General features: G+C 40.9%; 1 protein-coding gene across 7 annotated transcripts in view; it reads left to right on the top strand.

The window, feature by feature from the left end:
- The first annotated feature begins 5,116 nt into the window (after positions 1 to 5,116).
- The window catches only part of KIF13A (kinesin family member 13A), a 123,388-nt gene continuing 107,996 nt past the window's right edge, over positions 5,117 to 20,508 (top strand). For 4 of the 7 annotated variants that reach the window (XM_064506982.1, XM_064506983.1, XM_064506985.1 and 1 more), the window contains exons 1-2: positions 5,117 to 5,520; positions 5,841 to 5,931. In XM_064506982.1, coding sequence (XP_064363052.1) covers positions 5,466 to 5,520; positions 5,841 to 5,931 — 146 coding nt within the window. In that variant the 5' untranslated portion in view covers positions 5,117 to 5,465. Of the gene's footprint in view, positions 5,521 to 5,838; positions 5,932 to 20,508 lie in introns of those variants that run through there. The other 3 variants (XM_064506984.1, XM_064506988.1, XM_064506986.1) reach the window with 2 other exon arrangements.

Below are 20,508 nucleotides of genomic sequence, written 5' to 3' on the forward strand. Positions count from 1 at the left end.
AATTTGTAGACTTGCAGTACGCTACTTGTGCTAGAATAGCTGATATTCTCCTTTGTTGCTCTTATATTCTAAGTGAATTAGAGAATGTTTCAAATAATGACAAAATATCTGAACCTTTTCTTCAAAAAGAATGTTGTTACAGATACTTAGCATACGCTTGCTTTTCTGACACGTGTAGATGTTTGAAATCTCAGATATGTATGCACTTCTTTTTGATCTCTGACTTGCAGGGCTGGTTTTAAGCATTTTTCTTAAACAGTTAATAAGCTAATGCTATAACAGCTGGACTTTAGTATGTCACCTCTATGTTCAGTGACTATACTCTGTGGAAGACACTGAACTCTGAGAGCTCCAGTTACCTGCTACCTCTTCTTGCCCTATCTTTTCATTTACAGATGCTAAGTCTGGAAGACCATTCCTCTTGCTGTGAATCTAGAGACTGTCCTCCTGATTCAGATCTTGTAGTTATGTGGTAAGTTTTACACTGTTGTTGTAAAGTCATGATACTCCATGTTGTTCAGACACAGCCAGCTATTAAAAAGAAAAGAATAAAAGGAAAAGCTTTAAAAAATGAGATTAGGAGAAAAAAAGCCTGGAGGATTTAAAGTTTTATAGTAGCTTAAATAAAGACAACAATTGCCCAGAAAACCCTAAGTAAGCTTGGAAATGTTTTCTTAGTTTTCATTTGCCACTATTTTCCTCCATTACTTAAGGAAACAGGAATTTACTTGCGATCAGTATGTTACTTCATAAAATTTTGATAGTCCTGTGTTTCACAGAGGGGTACACAAGATACAACTAAATAAAGATCTGGATGCCTGATTAAATTAATTGATTTTCCAGGGTATTGCATACTTAGAGGTCTGATCTTCAGCATCCTCCCAATCTGGGCAAGGAGAGAAATCAGGGCTATACGTACAGCCAGCAACCTGTGCTTACTTTCCTCATTCTCCATATGCTCAGCACTTAGGAACTCTTATCTCTCAGCACCTAGTGCAGTTTTACCACCTACACTGTAGATAATTATTGCTATGAAGGTATCTGTATGTGCAAACAGGGATTTATCTTCAGGCACCTTGGTGTAAAAATAAGCAAGCCTTTGAAAATGTTCAAGAGTCTTGAGTTGGTAAGCATGATACTCAACAACAGTCATAATAAAACCAGTATTACCTTCACTTTTTATTTAAATGTTAAATAAAGATTCCAAATGTGATATGACATAGTGATCTGTACCTCAGAAGCAGGCACATCACAGAGCATCTTGCACAACTGGGCTTTGGTATATGTGACTAATCAACTCTAAATGCCTTTGGAACCCTCTTAAAATTAAATAAACACAACCAGCTGAAGTCCTTTCCCAGAAACCACAGATTCCATTAGTTACACCATCAGATAGGCCCTAGATTTTTTCAGTTCGGTACCAAAACTTAAATGAAAGTCAAACCAGTTGCACTAGAATAAGAAGTTACACACAGGCAAATGAAGACTTGATTATTTGGCTTTGTTTCATTTCTGGATGGTGGTAAAGACTTTCTGACCAGGTGGAGTTTCTGCCCAGAGAGGTTTTGAAAAAAGCTTTTGGCTATTCATTGCTTGTAAGATGGTCATGGTAAACTCTTTTCCACTGATCTTTCGACTAAAGGGCTAATATCCCCCTACCTACACAGTCAAGAATGTGCTATCCTGGCACACACATGCTGGCTCTTACATCAAGTCTATTATTTCTTTCTCCTTCTTACAGGATCTTAAAAACTGTTTTCCAATACTGCAAGATATATATCTATATCTATATACCAGTTCTAATATCCAAGTCCATGAGAAACTAATAATTTTTTCAGGCCTGATGATTCTGTCAAGCATAGCTTGCTCTTTGGGCTAGTTATGATGAAAGATCTAGTGGGGCCGCTCTGATATAAGTCCCTTCCTATTCTGCTGTAATGCCAAAGGTTCAAAGGAGACCAAAACCACATTCTGCTACATGTATGCTGCCTAACAGATGTTGTCAGATGTTGATACAGGTGTTGCCAAAAACCCTTCCTCAAGAGGACAGAAAAAGTTATGGAACCAGCATGTCATTCTTGGCAGTTGTTTTTCCAGACATGCTGATGTGAATGAAAGAGCAAAAATTCTTTTCCCATTTAGCTTACATCAGGAGAAATCAGAATTTCACAAGAAGAGAACAGCTACAGTCTGTATTAAGACAAATTAGGTTGCATCTCCCTTTTCAAACTCTTTTGCATGGCTGGCTTTCTGTACCTACAAATGGCTGAATGTCTTTCAGAGGCCTATTCCAGACATTAGCAAGAATTTGTTTTCAAGACCTTTCCCATAGCCAAAATCATAGACAAGCTCATAAAGAATCCCTTTAGTTTCCCTTCAGCAAATGTCATTGTTTTTAAATAATCTTGCATTGATATATTTTTTCCACTAAGAGGTGGAAAATAGAGATGGAAGGAATATTTTTCCTTCCATCTATTGGCTATCTTCCCAAAATATCTTCGCTATCATTCCCAATAATACCCAAGTTTCGCAGAACTCAGTTTTTGCACAGTCACATCAGACATCATGCCTTATCTTGAGCCCGTGCTTACTTTGATCTGGGTTCTTACAGTTTACAGTCATAGGTAGGATGTCTCATTTCATTGTCTTTCCTTTGCTGGTTGAACCACATACTTATGATGCATTTCACAACAAACTTCACTCCTTATGCCTACTTTCACAGGCAAGAAATCAGTGTGCACCAGCTCCAGAGGTTTACAGCTAGTGACATTCTCCAGATACCCAACTCTATTTGGTAAAGTTTCTCTTTCACCATGCTAAGTGCATATCTCTCATTTCCTTTCAGCATTCATGTAATCACTGGCCATTCAGGGCCAACAGGACCTACGCCAGATATGTTCCAGGCTCCTCTCTGCTTTCAGTTCTTCCCAGTCGCTTGCTACCCAAAACTCTTCTGGCTGGCCCAGGAGGGAGTGGGGGCAGGGGGAGAAATGACCTGTCATGATCTGTACCTTCTCAGTACCGTCAGTTGTTTTTTAGCTCTTTTTGAAACGTTTGTTTCTCTATGCAGCCACCTATTAATCCTTTTCCGTTTAGCCCATTCTCCTTACAGTAGTTTAGCCTCAGAGCAGACAGAATAATCCCAGCTGGGTTTTAACCTGTCTTTTCAGTAAGCAAAATGCTACAGATATCACTATTTTTGTGTCTGGATTTCCTGCCGGTTAGTTGCATTAGATGATAAGGACTGATTCCACAGAATATATTTCCCTGAAGCTAAGGAAATACTTTTGGGAAAAAACCAAAATTTTAATAAAACACTTCAAAAAGAAGGCTGTCCTGGGATCATAAGTCTACTGCAGTTTTACTAAAAATCTTTCTTGGCTTATCCATTGAATGCTCAGCTGTCCTTGGAGCTCCTGGTTGCTGGGATAACGCATTAATGTTTATAATGTTTTTCCCTGATGGTGAACTCACTACAAGTGAATGGACTCAACTCTTTCCTGCAGTATTTGGGCAGGCACTTTTTAACAATTGCCAGTTGTTGTCTGGAAAAGAAGTACCTTATGAGCATTGTCAACATTTCACAGACAGCCCTTTTCTAAGGACATAAATTCCAGCCTGAAAATAGGGTAGTTTTATCTAACTGTAAACTCCAGATCCAAGCCTTCTAAACAGGTGCAAAATACACAGTTCACCTAGGTCATCAGTGCTAGCACCAGGAGTATACCAGGCAATTATTTTCTAATTGACTGTTGTGCATCTTTTGTCCAAAAATTCCCCAAATGCCAAAATATTTATTTCTGGGCAGTTTGTGGATTTTTCATTGTGATCTTTTGTAAGTTCCAGGTAACCTGCTGCCCAGTGGGATAATTCAGTGGCTTTGTGGTGATAACCTATCTTCACAAATCATAGCAGAGACTCTCAATTTAGTGTTTATCTGGTGTTTATCAGCTGACATCTTCAGTAAGTCCATTTTGATTCAGCCTTAGACTTTGAAGAATCCTTCTGGTTTCTAAACACAGTCCTCTCATTCAGAAAAAAAACCTAATATTCATTTATTTCCTGTGATTTTTGAGACTCTAGAGCCTGGCAGGTGCTTGCACAAGTGCAGACAGAGAGGAAGGGGTAAGGCCAGGCACACACTATCTTCTGCTCACCACCGGACCCCAGATGAGGCAGGGGTCTGCTCCCAAACTCCTGTGTCCTCAGAGGTCTCTGTTTGTCAAGAGCTGGTAGCAGCAAGCTCCCTTCCTTTCCACACACCTGCCCCAGTCTCTTTGGGCAACATGTCTGCTCTGCGTGACTCTGTACAACACCCTGCTCCTTCATTTTCATCCTTCACCTTCCCATCCCATCCTGCTTAACAACCTGACTCTAGGGCAGTACCCACGCTCCTTCCCAATACTTTCCTGGCCTTAAATGCTCCTTTTTCTTGTTTCTTATGTTGTTTTTCACATTTTGGACTTCTCTCTTCTTTCTGGGGGCAAACATGCAGCCTTTATTTTGAAAGAAAGTTCACCGCGTTACAATCGCGCTGGAAATTTGCTCTTGAACTTGGGATCGAGGCTTTAAAAAAGGGGCATGGGGAGGAGGGAGCAGGAGGGAGAACACGCCAGCCGAGGTGTGCAGCTGGGCGACGCGGGTCCGAGTAACGGCCCCGGGGAAGCGCCCAACGGACACCGCCGCGGCGGGTGAGCCCGTGGGGGGGCTCCAGGAGGGACCGTTGAGGCAGGCCCGCTGGTGGGGGAAATAAAGCCCGCGTGAGGCGGCGGCGGGAAACACCCCCGAGCCCGCAGCCCCTGAAGCGCGTCGCCTTGTGCCGCATCGCATTAACTCCCTTCCCGGCCATCTCCTCATCACCCCCCGACCCATCACGTGACGGGGGGCACCGTCAGGGCAAAGCCCACCGCGTGGCTTCACCGCCTTCTGTACGCATGCGCGGGCAGGCGCAGCAGCGCCACCTCGGGGCTGCCTTTCGCCGCTGCAAGCAGAGACCCTTGCGCATGCTCCCTCGGGCCAAGCGGCTGCCCCGGGGAGGGGGAGCGGGTGGGGGGGAACCCTTCCCCTTGCCGAAGGCGCTCGGGTTTTTCCGTCCCCCCGCCCCCGGCGGCGCGGCCTTTCCCTGCCCCCCGCCGCAGCCTTGGCGGCGCGGCGGAATATGGCGGTTGGGATTGGCGGGGCGGCGGCGGGCGCGGTTATGCAAACGAAGCTGTCGGCAGCGAGCGCCAGGGCCGGCGCGGGCTGCGGCTGACGAGGGAGGCGACTGGGGCGCCGCCGCCGCCCTCCGCGGCGCCGGACCCTCCTCCCGTGCCTCCCTCGCCGCCCCTGAGCTTCCCCGCCTGCCCGCCCCGGCCCGGCATGGACGTTGGCGCTCCGCCGTGTCGCTGTGCGCGGCGCCGCGAGGCTGCGAGCCGCCGCTGAGCGGGGCCGCCCGCCGCTCCCGGGCGGGGGGGGGGGGGGGAAAGATGTCGGACACCAAGGTGAAAGTCGCCGTCAGGGTCCGGCCCATGAACCGGAGAGGTGAGCGACGCGGCCCCGGCCCCGTGCTGCCCGCGGGGGCCGCGGTGGGGGGGGCGGCGGCGGCCGGGAGCCGGCTCGAGCGGGCGCCTTCCTCCTGCTGCTGTGGCCCGGACAGCAGCGCTCGCCCCCGTCGCCCTCCGCCCCGCGGCGGCCGGGCCGAGGCAGGCGGAGCGTCCCCGCCGCAGCCGGCTCCCTCCCGGAGCCGCGGGGAGAGCGGCCGCGGCCCCCCGAGCCCCGCGCGGAGCGGAGCGGCGCGGCGGGCGCTGCGGCGCGGGGGTGCTCTCGGCGCGGCTGCAGCCCTCTGTCGCCTTGCCTCGCAGAGCTGGACCTGAATACCAAGTGCATCGTGGAGATGGAAGGGAATCAGACTGTGCTGCACCCGCCGCCTTCCAACACCAAGCAGGGAGAAAGGTAAAAAAAGAAGAAAAAAAAAATCAGAGTTAATCGTGCTGCTCATTAAAAACACACACACACACGCACACCCTGTCCCGAGTGCCTGCCCCACCCTCTCCAGCTTTGGGTTTAGGCAGCAGATGGTTCGTGTGGTTTTGTTAAAGGAGCAGCAGTGCTGCAAAGTTTTCGCTCGGTGCCTTTCGGAGGCTGCGGCGGGGGCAGCGGGCTGCCGCGGCCTCGCGCTGCCGGGCCGGCAGGAGGGTCGCGCGGGGGCGGCTTCCTGGGGCTCGCGTTACTGGGAAGTGAGGATGGGACCTGTTCTCCTTTCCTTGCTTCCCGACGGGGACTGGAGGTAAACAAATGGAGCTGCGGAGGCATAAGATGCTCTTAAGTTTAAAAGCTGGCTCTTGATTAGCTGCTCAAAAAATAGGATATTGATTAGACAGTGACTATCCACAGCGTTTTCAGAAATTTCCCTAAGGTGCAGACTGGTAATGAGTTGATATAACCTGGGTCTTCATTTATGGAAACAAAAAGCAGAGTTTGGATTTTCTGCTAGCAATGTATTTTTTTTTAAGTTTGTTTACTAGGTTTTAACATATTTGCATCTGTAATTGCTAGATCCTTTGTTAACTCAGTGTTATTCTCTGAAGTAGCCTGTGAGAATATGCTAAAATAATTTTGAAATCTGGCATTCAGTTACGATGCCCCAGTAAAGAGTACCGTTGGAAAATTTCCAAAATACCAATGCACTAGACTGTAAAAATAGATCAGAACAGGAAAAGATTTCTTTCCTTTGAGGGAGTGTGGGGAAAGACAGGGAGGTGTGAGAGGAAAATTACATTGTATGCTTATCTCTGCAGTTACCTGTTGACATTCAACTCACTTGATCTGCTGAATATATTTAATTCCAAGGAGGGTGAAATTATTTGCATGGTTATAGCCATTTTCATCTGAATGTGTTTCTACTGTTTAAGTTTTATTAAGGATATTTTTGATTGAATTGGTAAGAGTTATGAATAAACTGTAGCATGAGGATTTGGGTTTTCTCAAAGGCAATATGCCAAGTTTTTGTTGTTTTCCAGCAGAAAAGGTCCAAAACTTTACATTACGACTTTCTCACATTAATCCAAATGCTGGATTGTAGCTGTAATCAAATCAAGTTAACTTAAATCCAACTTACATTGTCTTTTGAACTGTTACTATGGCTAATATGCTGGCCTGAGACTTGAAAGATCTGTGCTTGCTTCCTGCTTCTTGCACAGATCTTTGTGTGGTCTTCTACAACCCTTGCTGCCTCCGTGTGACTTAGCATCCCATCTATATAATGGAAATATTGCTTTTCTTAAGGCTTCTATTTTAGAATATTCCCCTCTCTGTTTATTGAAGTGTATATATGGTGTCCATCACAACACTACTGCAATAAGAATAATATAAGCTTTCTTTAAAGTGAGTGGATTTGACAGGTATAAAACATAAAATGCATAAAAAGTTTACAAAGCAAGAACAGAATCAAGATTTAAAAATTCTTTCAATAAAGAGCCCAAGAGACAGATTAATAAAGAGCCTATGATATGTGAATTTTGCCTGTTGTGCAAATCAGTCTGCAGGTATTTTGGGAGACTATACAGTGATTCTCTGCCTTGTTAGAGCTTGTGCGGCTTGTGCTTATCTGCCTTTAATATCTATAACATGTATATGTTCTCTTCATTTTGCATTGGCTTCTGGTTCTGTGCCAGAAGTCTCATGAGCGAGTTCTGATGCTGATGTGCAACCCCACAGCCGATAGCTGTGTTGGCAGGTGATACCTGCCCTGCTTGCAGCATGCTGTGAGATTGGAATTTGGCTGTCTGCTAAATGTTTAGCTTGTATGTTGAAGGAAACAACTTTCTGACATGAATGGATTGGAAATACTCGATCAAAAATACTGATCAGAAGTAATCTCACTGATGGAGAAATACAATTTGGATACTTTCCATATGTGGTTGTCATGTACAGTCCACTAAGATGCTTCATGGACTTTCTAATGCTTTGTAAAGATTCTCAGATTTTATTTAATGTTAAACAGTTGATTTCTACGTTTTTACCTAAGATAAATAGTTTATTTTCTCATGATGAAGGATGAATTCTGCTATTCTTCTATGTGTACCTAAATAAAATGTCTATATAAATGGGCTCTGAATTGCTGGGTAGTTGCTGTTTGTACTTGGATTAATGCCTCAGCCGGGCTAGAGATGTAAAATGGATTTTTGGTTTTCTTTGTGTAGCTTGGTTTTATGTAGCTCAACTGGATTTTTCTTTCAGAGCAACCATGTCATTACAAAAATGATTTCACTTGTTAAGGTGATTAATTGGTCTTTTGCTACCATATTGCATTATTCTAATATTCTGTTTAGAATTACATTTCCCTTTTTAACCTTTTAGGTTTTTATATGGAAATTTCCTTTTTTAGCTGAATGGAAGTAGAAGGTTGTACTGCACTTTGGAATAAGAATAAGTAGCTTTCTAAAGCAAGTTTTGTTTCCAGGACTGCTTTCTTAATTGAGCTGAAGCCAAGAAGCTATAGTTTAGGGAGAAGAAGGGGGGGGGGTGCTTCAGGACCATGCTCTCTGTTTGCTTTGTACTCACAGTTATAATCTTAAATGTCATAACAGAATTGTCTAAAGTAAAGTTAGATAGTGCTTTCATAATCGTAACATTATAAATTTGCTTTTGGAAGAATATCCAAGGTTAGGAAAATCATTTTTACTAGCTTTGTCTATTCTACAAGTATGGATTTGTTTTTGAATTAAACCTAAGTTCAGATACATGCTGTTGATCAGTCTCTAATTGTGTATATTCTAACATTAAACTTCTGAATGATTTTACACGGGCAAGTAGTGACAGTTTTACAAGTGGTGAAAAAAGCCTAAAATCCAGGCACTGCTGTCATTGGTCCAAATACTCATCTACTGTATTGGTGGTAAAACAGCAAGTTATAACCAACCCTAAGTTAGAGCAGGGTTTCTAACTCCTTGTTCTAACAACTAGACCACATTGCATTCATACCTTAACAAAGAAAGCTACAAAATAGCAGTTGCTAATACAGTTTGTTACAATTTGGTATATTTCTTTCTGTAAGCAGCAGGCCTGTTGTTTCCCGTAGGCTGATGATTTTTAGGGTTCTAAACTAACAAAGAAGAAGAAAGAGAACCTAGAAAAACCTAACAATCTGAGTCCAAAAGGCACAGGAAAATCTTCACCAATTGAAGTAATATTAGACAGAGTTCAGAAAGAAATAGTTTTCATTAGCTGCTATCAGTATAATCTCTGTGGTGCTGGCAAAGTTTTTGTAAATCGATTGTTGGACTTCATACCGTCACAGGTGACCCTGTTTGGGGGGGGGGGAGGGGTTGGACTAGATGATCTCCAGAGGTCCCTTCCAACCGTGACCATTCTGTGATTCAGTGAACCCTTGTTTTACTATTATTGGTAGCAGTAGTTTCCTTTATATTGGCCAATATGTGTATTTATGTGTTGTTTTAGTTCCCTCTCCTGTCTTCTATCCTCTTCCTCTCCTAAACTGGCATGGGTTTTCCTTTCTCCAGGTAACAGGTATTACCTTTCAAAGCCAGCAGTATATGTCCTACTGTCTTTCTATAAATATTTGTATCCGGTTGTTTGCAATAGGATACAGTATTAAAATATAACTACTAAATAAATAGAGTATGAAGTTAGTCTTACAAAATATTTGAGTGGTTTTTTTTTTTGTTTGTTTGTTTTTTAAATAGCTCTCTGACACTTCTCTCTGGGCCTGTAAAAGATTCTACTTCTTATGACAGATGTTATTTTTTTAGTATAAACAGAAAGATTTTGCCAGGTGCCTCTTCTGCATTTGACTGATAAGATATGCTTTCCCCAATACTTGCCTTTCAGCTTCACTTTTTAAGAACATAGGATCTGAAAAGAGAAGTTTTGTTTTGGTTCCCTGACAACGGTTCTTCATGACATGATCTTTCCTTCTTTAATAAACAAAATATTTGTCTTGACTGAAATAAACAAGGAACTATGGAGACAGTAAAACCGAAATACTACTTCAATTATGTAGTTTGGCTGAAACAAAAGTCATCTATTGGGCAATTTATTCCATTAAGGCATAGTAGTCATGTACAAACCTGGTGGTATTAAAGATCTTGGGTCAGAAAATCGGTAAGAAGTCCTCAGAGTGTGGAGCTGAATATGAAATTGCCATTTTTCTCAGAAAGCATCTTTCTTCCTGGCTTAGTTCTTTTCTAGAAACATGTTTTAAGACTTGTTTGCTCTGTCTTCTTCCTTCACCTTTTAGGTAACAGATGAATAGTGCGAAGGCCAAATGCTACTTAGGGAGAACTTTTTTTTTTTTATTGTTAAATTACTAAAGATTGTGGAATATATATATATATATAGAGTTCTTTAATAAAATTGACCTGCTCTGACTTGTTCCCAGTTATTTATCCAGTTTTTGTAGGCCATGATACTTCCAGAGATTTCATCATCCTTAGATAGCTTCTCCTTAAAATCTTGTTTCTAGATAACAGTTCTGTTTCACCTCCCCCTGCTCCCTCTGCCCCATTTTCTGTTGGGGAAAGCATGATTCTGAATGGTCTTTTGTAGGTAGTCATTCATACAGTTTGTTTTATTGCTTTGAACAGCGTCAGAGAGGGATGCTGTTGTATGGAAGGGATGTTCATTTGTGGCAATGGTCCCTGTTTTAAACTGAACCTTGTGGAATAAGACAGCTGAAATTGGACAGCTGCAAGTTATTTCTGTATCTGAAGGATACAGATGGTGTCTTTGATGCCTATACTCCAAATTATCATCTGTCTGAGATAGATGATAAAATAACAGCAGGCAGCAACCACTACCTTTGTCTACAGGAAATTGTAAAAGCAATCTGACTTTGACCTCTTCTGTTAGTATTCCTGTTTGGTGTCAATGTTCAGGATGTGAACTGTTAGCTTTCAATCTTTATGGAAAAGGTGTGGCTGAACTATGAAATGTGTTGTTGGAAATGCATCACGGAAATAATTCTGAAATGCCTTTATTTCATTCAAACCTCAGGTAGGACACTAGACACAGTTCCATAACATTGCTGTTCTTAAATTCCATGTAATTTGAAACAAAATGAAACACACAGTATTTTGGATTATAGGTTTGTGGCATGTTCTTTCTAAGGTGGCCTGAAGTGTAGTAAAAGGAACAGCCATTCTTTTATCATGTTTATAAAACCCAGATAGCTGTTAGGACCTTGTGCTTTGGGCTTTAAATGGCATTGCTAGAGGAAAATACCACTGGAGGCTGTTCGGATTGTGAGTGAGCAGCTAGGAGTACTTAGCTGGCAGTATTTCGGAAGAAAAGTAGATCAAGTATTAGAAGAAAAGGAAAATCGTTCTTGGTTAATTAGGCAATCATTGCTTTGTTGCCATTCTGTACTTTTGGATTACTGAGCGTTGTGTTAAAATATTACCGTGTAGAACACAGTGAAATGAGAGTTTCAGCTTTGAACCTATCCAATTTTTCTATTGTATGATGTTAGAAATGCTCACACAATGGAACTTGAAAAGATTTTTTTTAAAAAGATTAGCAGGCCATCGGACATGCCTTTCTTCTATATTTAGTAGGGGCATGTATGCATGCATTTTCTTATTATTGAAACCAGAGATGTTTTTTGAGATCTGGCTTACTATTTAATCCACCTTGAATATGTTGTTTACTGACATGAATTATGAATTTAAGAAATGTGCAGTTCTTTCAAAATGGAGTTATTTTTGTCCTTTTGTTTGGGGAGATCAGGACTAAAGGAAAAGTTGTAATCTTTTGCTTCCATTTCCCCTTTGATATAATTAATAAAGACAGGTTTCTTGCTTGAAAACAAAGAATTGCCTTTGCCTTGCTGTGCTTCTAGCAGGTCTATTGAATGTGCATGTGGTAAGGTTTCAGACTTCTAATTAGAGTCACTGTAATTTAACAGTTTTACAAATGCCATTTTGTAAAGTATTGTAGTGACCCTGGTGTGGCCTAGATTCAAAGTTCTTCAGCATGTACTTAAAAACTCCCCCTTCCACAAAACATGGGCTCAGAGAGAAGCAGTACACAAAAGCTTCCATTCAGTGAGGTCTACGAATGCCATAGAATTGGGATACAAATCTCTGTGTATATTTCTGGTAATAATGTGAATTCCTGCTTGGTCTCAGTTCTGCGATGCAGTATACATAGGCTAGCATATATTATTCAGAATGTCACTGTGGTGGAGTTCTAGTAATAACATTAGAGCTAAATCTTTAAACTGGTGAATGTACTTGCTGCCATTGTGTTTATGAGACATTATCAGGTTTGAAGTCCTTTATTCTTCTAAAGTTGGGTGCAAATTGAGTACCAGTAGTGGTAGTCACCTCACTGGCTGTGTTGCCAGTGTGCCTTGTGCGGAAATGGTGGGATGGGAATGATGGGAATAATGATGGGAAAGTAGTTCTTTGCTTGTTTGGCCCACGCTGGGCATGGTTTGAATCTATTAAAGGAGATAGTTACTGTCTACTATAGCGAAGTGCCAGCTGCTGCAGCAATGCTGAACAGATTCTGTTGTTTAGCTGAATAACTTCTCTGATTGCTCAATTCCTTGTATTTTGTGTTAGGATGTCTGTTACCAGCTGCAGAATGTCTAGAAGGCTGTTTAAAAGAAGTGTGAAAGTGTCTGCTGGAGACTGGGAGAGTTGTGCATGTTCAGTAAGTGCACAGACAAAGAAAAGACCCCTTCTGTGCACCACAGGAACTCATTATCAAGTTGACTTGAGACCTGAAGCACCAAGTTAACTAAAACAGCCATGCTTTTGACTGGAAGTAATACTGCTGTCTCTTATGAGAGATGTAGAAGGGATTTAAATTTGTTCAGTCACTGCTATATGACTTTGACATGAAATTGGTCATCAGAGCTTGAAGTTTGTTGAAACTTGAGTTCCTGGTGCATGTCTGTATGATCTTTCTGTGGTGTGTGACGGATATTGAATGGGAGTTGACGGAGGAGCTTGGTAAGTTAACAACAAGCAGATTGAAAGTTTAGCATATGAGGGTCAGTCAGGGAAAATGCATTGCTGACAGAAGTTAAAAATCAATGACATGAGATCAAGATATCTGTGCTGGTGAGGAGTAGGAGTTACATAAGCTATTTTCAGGGCCATGGAAAGTATACCTTTATTTCATTTCTCCTTTTTCTGGGAAAGGGGAGTGAGTGGCTTTCTGAAGCAGTTATGCTTGGTTAGTGTTAATTAGTTAAAGTTGTTAGTAGTTATTAGTGATTGGTTAGTGGAGTTCTAACCTTTATTTTTGATAGTTGCCTTTTAATATAAAATTTGAAGTTTTGATAAATGAGGCTTTTACAATTAATGAAATTCATAACCATGCCCTGAAGTAATAAATTCCTTAGTCATCCACCTCAACCTTTATTTGTCAATTTGGTACATTCTGAACAGACATCCTAAGCGCATATATCCTTACCTAGTATACCTGCATCTTCCTTAGGTAATGTTACGCTAGTGACTTGTGAGGTGTAACCTTTTCAGTAGGAGCTAATCTGAATGTACCATCTCATCTCACATAGCTCACCATACAGCTATCATATGGTAACAAACCCTAGTCACTAATAATTTGTAAGTAGTAGCTCAGGACAAAGATTTATACCTCAATTACTTTTCTGACAGATTAAGTTATGAGTAGATTTTAGCGCTCAGTAATGGTACTGTGTTTATTTGGGGGCATATCTCCACAGCAGTGAAAAGGTGTGTTTGAAACATTGCTAGTGTGCTTATGTTGGTGTTTGGTAGCTAACATGGATAATAATGATGAAGCAAACAGGCTTATTGGGTACTAGCAACAGAGTACATACCTATGGTCTGTTTTTTAGATGCTAGCCCACACCAAACCTATGCTGCTGCCTCTTTGCATTTCATGACAACATGGATAGTATGCTAGTACTGGCTTACTCGAGATGCATGATGTTATTGCATCTTCTTCTTGCAGTGTGTGTATATCCCAAGAATTTTAAAGCATTTATAAACACGAGTCAAGTCACCTGCTGTGGCTGGGATGGCATGCTTACCTGTGCACGTATTTATGAAGATAGTGTTTAATATATTAAAAACTACCAGGATACATTGAGTGTTTAATATATTAAAAACTACCAGGATGCATTGTTAATTTTAAGCTTTATAGAAAGTCATAGTATGATGTTGTCTAAATAATGTGATATTTTGTTTTAAAAACACATTGCTGAAGATGCCAACACTTAAATGCTTGTTTCCTTAAAATGTATTGTACTAGAAAATATTTTAGATTTGGAAGTAACATGAAAGAACATACATGATTTCCCACTTATTGAGCTTGCAGTTATTGTTCCTCAGCCTCTTTTTGTGCATGAACATAAATTCCAGGTCAGTAGTGCTCAAAAGCCTCCAATGAGATTTAACTTTTTCTGCAGTAAGGCTTCAAAATTCTGAATCTGTTTCCTGAGCTACTAGAATAATTTTCCAAGCATGATATGTAGGTATGTGGAGGCGTCTGTTTTGCCTAGTATTTGTTGTATGATGACAAGGAACAGCGGATCTTAAATAAGAAACTGCAGTGGTTGGCACTTCTTCCTACACAGGTTCCGCTTTTCCTCTGCCTTCATGGTTAAAATCAAATCACATACAGTGTAGCTGAGAAGGTCTTTCATGGACTGGGTGTGATGGAAGGCAAAGTTTCTTAGCTGCAGACTTAATGGATTTGAACAGTAACTTGCAGTGGTTATAATGCGGGTTTTAATACATTTGAATTCTTATTTTGTTGAACTGTGCTTCAAATGCAATTTTACTTTGCGATCCAAAAGCCAAGGCTTGTTTTACGCTAGATGACCTTTAGCTAAAGATAAGTCAACAGAGCATTCCAGTGGAGGTGCAGAGCATGCTGGTAGAAGTTTTCTACTGACAAAGATGCTTTACTTCCCTGAAAGCGAAGCATTCTGGTCTCCTTTGGAAAGTCTCTTTGTCAGCATGTGTTGATGTGAGTTTTTTTTTTATGTATGTGATGTGATGTAAGCTTGCAGCACTCCAGATTTGTGTTGGCTGAGTAGTGCCACCTCCCTGAATGATGCAAGTCCTAAGCATTTTGATATTTTTTGACAGTTTTCCTTTCTGTCATGCCATGTTGTCACTCCATTTTGTGCTCATTCCTTCAGACTTAAATCTGTGTTTGGAAGATTTTGTCTAATGAAACCAGGCTGAAACAGAAATCAGCCATTTGGTCCAATAAAATAGATGTTTGTATATTTTGTGTACACAACTGAAGAGGTTAATGCATTAGTTACATATCCTCTGAATGCTCAGCAAGTAGTTAATGAGAATATTTTTATAAAGAGAACTTGGAAGTTATATAATGGAGTAAGAGCAGAAACCATTTGCGGTCTCCAGCAATTTGCTATTGCACTGTATTGAGATAAAAAGATGGTTCTGAAGATGCAGTTAGAACCGTATCACAGAACTTGGGCTATTTTGGTTTTGCCATTTTGGAGCTTCTTACCATGACCACAGCTGATAAGCTGTTCTGGAATAAATTATACAGAAAACAATCTGGCATTTTCCATAGTTCTCATTAAATTTAAAGGGGAAAGGTTGTGGTAGTTCTTTCTTCTGGTGCAAATCTAATCCTTGTTTGTGTCCTGCCCTCATTCTTGATTGGAATGTCCTTGAGAAATGGTGCTTCAGCATCTATGGAGAGGCTGACACATAAGGACATGCTGAAGATGGGTTGTTAATGGTTTTGCTGCTGACACGGTAGACTATATGGAAAGGATACTTAGGGACCAGAACTGAAAGGGTAAAGAAAGGTAGAAGGGAGATACAGAAATGGATGCTCAACAGTATGATGGAACTCCTCAAACAATGCAGATGCTGGGAAAAAAAGTTGGTATCCCATAAGCTTTTCTCCTGTCCTATTGAAAATGTTGTGCATGAGAAAGTGGCAGTCTTTGAGGCAATACTGCATTCTTCATGTGTGCCCTGGTTAAGATCCAAGTTGAAAACAAAAAGGAAAATGAGTTCAGGTACACAGACCATTGAACACTGGACAGCTTGCCATGTACTTTCTTTGTCAAGGGCTTCCAAATACCCAGTGTTTTTGTTGTTCAAGGTGTTTTTAACATTGCAGTTAAGGTCTTATGTTATGTTCCTAAATTTGTTTGCATGTTTGTAATATATTTTTAATATTAAATTTCTCCCACTTATTGTATTTAACAACTGTCATGATTGGAAATCTGAGTGTAAACTGGCTGTGAAATAGTTCACTCAAAAGAAATGCTTGTATGTCGGTCAAAAAGACAAGGAAAATGTTTTTGAAAATACAGCACTTAAATGTTCTCTTAAGGTTTTGTTCTGCCAAACAGTATCGTGATGTTTTTATTTACCATTTTTGTGAATGCAACAGACGTTCTGTTCCTCAGACACACACAGGTAGAAGGTTTGCATATGTTTCAAGGAATGTGGTCTACCTTACTGAGATTTCAGTAGCAACTGCTCATTGCAGAATGACATTTTGCAACTTTGTGCTAGTTTAAACACAGAAATGCAGATCCCCAATGTTGAGGTGACTGAAGGTTCTCAGCATTTTGCAATTCTAATATGTTTTCCGAGCTTTCTTTCTTCTACTGTGTGGTTTTACCCATGTTATCGGTTGCCATTTTAGAATTTCCATTACCTGAGTAAGAAAGAAATTCATGGCTTGTCAGCAAGACTGACTCAAGTAGACTTTGAAAATACTCTTGCACTCACATGGCCAATGCATAAATGTTTCATGAAATTCACTCCAAACCAATTTATCTTAATCTTTCATCCTTTGTCAAAAAGGGTGGTGTAGGATTTCTGGTGGTTCTGACAGTTTTAAAAGTGGAATTTTAAATGCTTACATTTTTCGCAATCTTTCTGCATCTTCATCATAGTTCAGAGAAGACAGGCAAGTAAGCTAATGACATAAGCGACCTCTTGTCTGTTTGCCTTTGTGATTAAAAAAAGGAAAATAAATGCAAAGTCTTTCTCTTTATACTTTGAAATGAGATATTAAAGATATTGTGCAAATAGATTTTGAAGGTAGATTTTTTCATCAGTAGTGATATAAATGAAAGATATTAAAAATGTTGATGATAATATGTAGTTGTAGGAAAAGCTGTAGGAAAAGGAAGATAAATCAAACTAATATAGAGTTAGTTTTCTTATTTTTAAGAAACATTCATGCCATAATTTGAGATTGATAACTTAAGAGCCTGACAATATAATGAGCAGCATTAGAATTTGGTAAAGCTCAGTGTGAGTGTTTGGTTAGACTGGGAAACTTTTATTTTTTTCCAAATAGCAGTGGAAAAGCTGCATATGTGAAATACTGTTAAAATTATCATTCTACTTTGCATCTAAAATACAAGGTAAATATAGGACTCCCTAAAGAACTTTTGCTGTAAATGGAAAGAGAAGAGGGTGCTGTGTGCTTTTTTTGTTTGTTTTTCTCTTAAAAATCTATATTGGGCAATTCTCAAGTCTTTCCAAAATCATTTTACAACTTTCTTTTTTTTAGCTTTGCTTTTCTATATGAAGCAGGTCATTTCTTTGCTTCAGTACTGTTAGCTAAGAGCATTTTGACAAAGAATGCTTACCTTAGCTGCAGCTTCCCCCCTTATTTTCCTGCTCTTGCTCTTTTACTTTCACCTCTGAGTTTGCAGATGTAGTAGTTGAAAATAGACTGTGAACTGGTCTGGAGTTACTAACCAGAAAATGTGACTTTTAGCCATTTTTTGGAGTAGAACTGCTATTTAAGCAGAAAGGAGACAGCTGAGTCCTTATCGTATTGAAAGTTGCTGAGAACTGCTGCTGCTGACTTTTAATAAGATTAATAGTGATGATGTCCAGAGTGGGAAAGCTATACTGGATAGTTCATGTGATAAATTTCATTTGAAAAGAGTTCTGGATTTAATTCTGCCTTTGCCAAACCTGAATTTTGTTTGCTCTTTTACTACTAGCCTATTTTGCTTCTTCACATTCTTAGTTTAACTTTTCTAACAAAAACCTGCTGACCTCACTACTACTATTTGCCTTCTCAGATCACCAATTAATATAATGCCTGTCAGAGGTCAGAAACTTTCATATGACTTTCCACAATGCTGCCAATTGACCTACTTATTTTAAGCCTTTTTTTCTCCCTTAACATATGACTTCTCATACTCCTGTAAGAATTTTTGTCAACATTTTAAGAGATCACATATAATTCTACTTTATCTCTTCTAACTTGTATTTGCATAACTGTATTCAGTATGCAGGCAAATCTCTAGGTAGGTGGTCTAGGCTGTAGGTTATTTATGGCAGAGATAATTGGCTGAGTTGCAGCTCCTGAAACAGAATTGCCTTTCTGTCGCGTGGACCTTTAGCAGATAAGCCTGGCAAGGCCTCACTGCCTCCCATGCAGGCTCAGTTCAGAAGTCTCAATGCTGAAGTCACAGCCAGGATGCACAGTGCAAATCTTGGGCAGCTGTGGATGGCAAGCTTGCATCTAGCAAGACTTCGTTAGCTTGCGCTCAGCGCTAATCCTGTTGTACCTGGTGTTTGTGACTGTCCCTGTGAACTTGGAAATGGGAGGGGGTGGCAATGGTGGTGATCCCTAGCAGTGCTAGGGACAGGAAAGGGCAAAAAGTAGATAGGTGTGGGCTTCCGCTGCTGTGCTACTAGTTCAGATGCGGTACAGGATGAGCACGTGTTCAGGTAATGAGCCCAAGCTAGTAGGTCTCCTAAAACTCAGAGCGTGGGGACTCACTGTCCAGAGACACCCAGTTGGCTCTGTAGTGTAGATTCTGTGACTTGGTATGTCTGCAACACGCTCCCCAGCGTACGCCATGTTATCTGAGATTTTTTCCTTATCAAGAGTTTCAGACTACACTCATCATGAGTAATAGAGTTGACTGTAGATTACAACACAGATGGCTCTAAATACAACTATAAAGTTGTGTATTAACATTTTAAGTAGAATTTAAATTCTTTCATTAACTATTGGAAACAAAGCAGTTGAAATACTTTACTGCAGAACAGGGTTAGACTCCCATTTTTCTTAGATAAGCTTATTGGCCTTACTGATTGAGTTGAATGTTAAATTCAAAGCTTGGGTATTTGCCGTACCAGAAGTGTTCAGTAGAAAAGAATGTGTTTTTCACCATTCCAGTCTATGGGGGACAGAATCTCCATTCTGTTACTGCAGTACAGGATCGTTTGCATGCACTTCATATCCCAGTACAGAAACCTGGACCTTGATTCTTTAACCGGCTCAGAGCAGGTGCCAGCACAGGCCACAAAATGTACTTCAGTCTCTGGATTAGCATGCTGGTGGCTGGGCCCAGTAGCCAAGTTTGACTTATCTGCATTCAGGCTGTTTAAAAATATACAGCCCATCTTTATGCTAAACCTCATGGTTTCTGTGAAAGCACATCTGCAGATAGAAGCTTATGCCTTTCTCTGTTTTTATTTGATTTTCATCCTTCTTCCTCTACCTTTCTTTCTCCTGACCTTCTGCTGCATTATCACATGCTCTGTAAGATATTATTTAAAATGTTATATCTCTAGAAATGACAGCATATTAGAATCAAGAGATCGAGTGCTATTGGCAACTCCCAGCAGTGCTCTGCTGCTTATTATGAATTGAAAGCTTTGTTTAAATGTAATCTCTTTTGCAGTTAGTACTGCAACATGAGCTGAGACACAAGCAACGTGCACCTTTGTCTTTCTGTGCCTCGCTGTTCTACTAGTAACTTACCACATAGTATTCACTGGCAGTACTTCTTTCCTTTCATCAACTTCTTTGTTATATTTTTCTGTATACTAAATGCTAAAAATCCCTGCTGCTTGGAAACTTGTCAGGGCTTGACGTCTTGATTTCATCGTAAGATGACCGTGCTTTCTAACTTAGTTTCTTGTTTTGTTTTTCAGCTGCATCAAGACAAATCTTCTAAGGGAATAATTTTTCTGTTTTCCAAATGCAACTGTGTTCAGCGTGCTGCGGCTGAATTGGAGCTAGAAAGCCCAGCTCACTGGGGTAAACCCCAGTGGATTTCTGCGCGGTGATGCAGGCTCCCATGTTCTCAAGTTCTCCCTCCCTTAACTTGGAGTGCTCCTTTCCTCATGCTATCCTACAGCACTATATCCTGGCTGTGGCTGTGCCTTTATTTGGTACCTGGGCAGGTGCCCTCCACCATTTGAAAGTGTCTGTGCATGCTCTGTTTCTAGACATTAGCTGGTCTTATCACCAATTTTTGGCTTTGTTTTGCACCTGAGCTAATAAACCTAGCTGGACTCAGTGCCTGCTTTTGTCTGTTACCCAGTAACGCTGCAGCATGGATAAAATTCTGCCAGGCAATGGTAGTGGGAGCATACTTCAAACAGTTTATACCTTTCAGTGTAATAATACTGAGGTGTTTCATGCTCTGTAAACAAATGTTCCTAAAATGAATTGTGGATATAAAATTGGCTGCGCAGTCTGAGACTACAGCTCAAAAAACGTTTTGAGGGGATAATGCCATTGGCT

This window comes from Dromaius novaehollandiae, chromosome 2 (genome assembly GCF_036370855.1).
Source record: "Dromaius novaehollandiae isolate bDroNov1 chromosome 2, bDroNov1.hap1, whole genome shotgun sequence".
NCBI lineage: Eukaryota > Metazoa > Chordata > Aves > Casuariiformes > Dromaiidae > Dromaius > Dromaius novaehollandiae.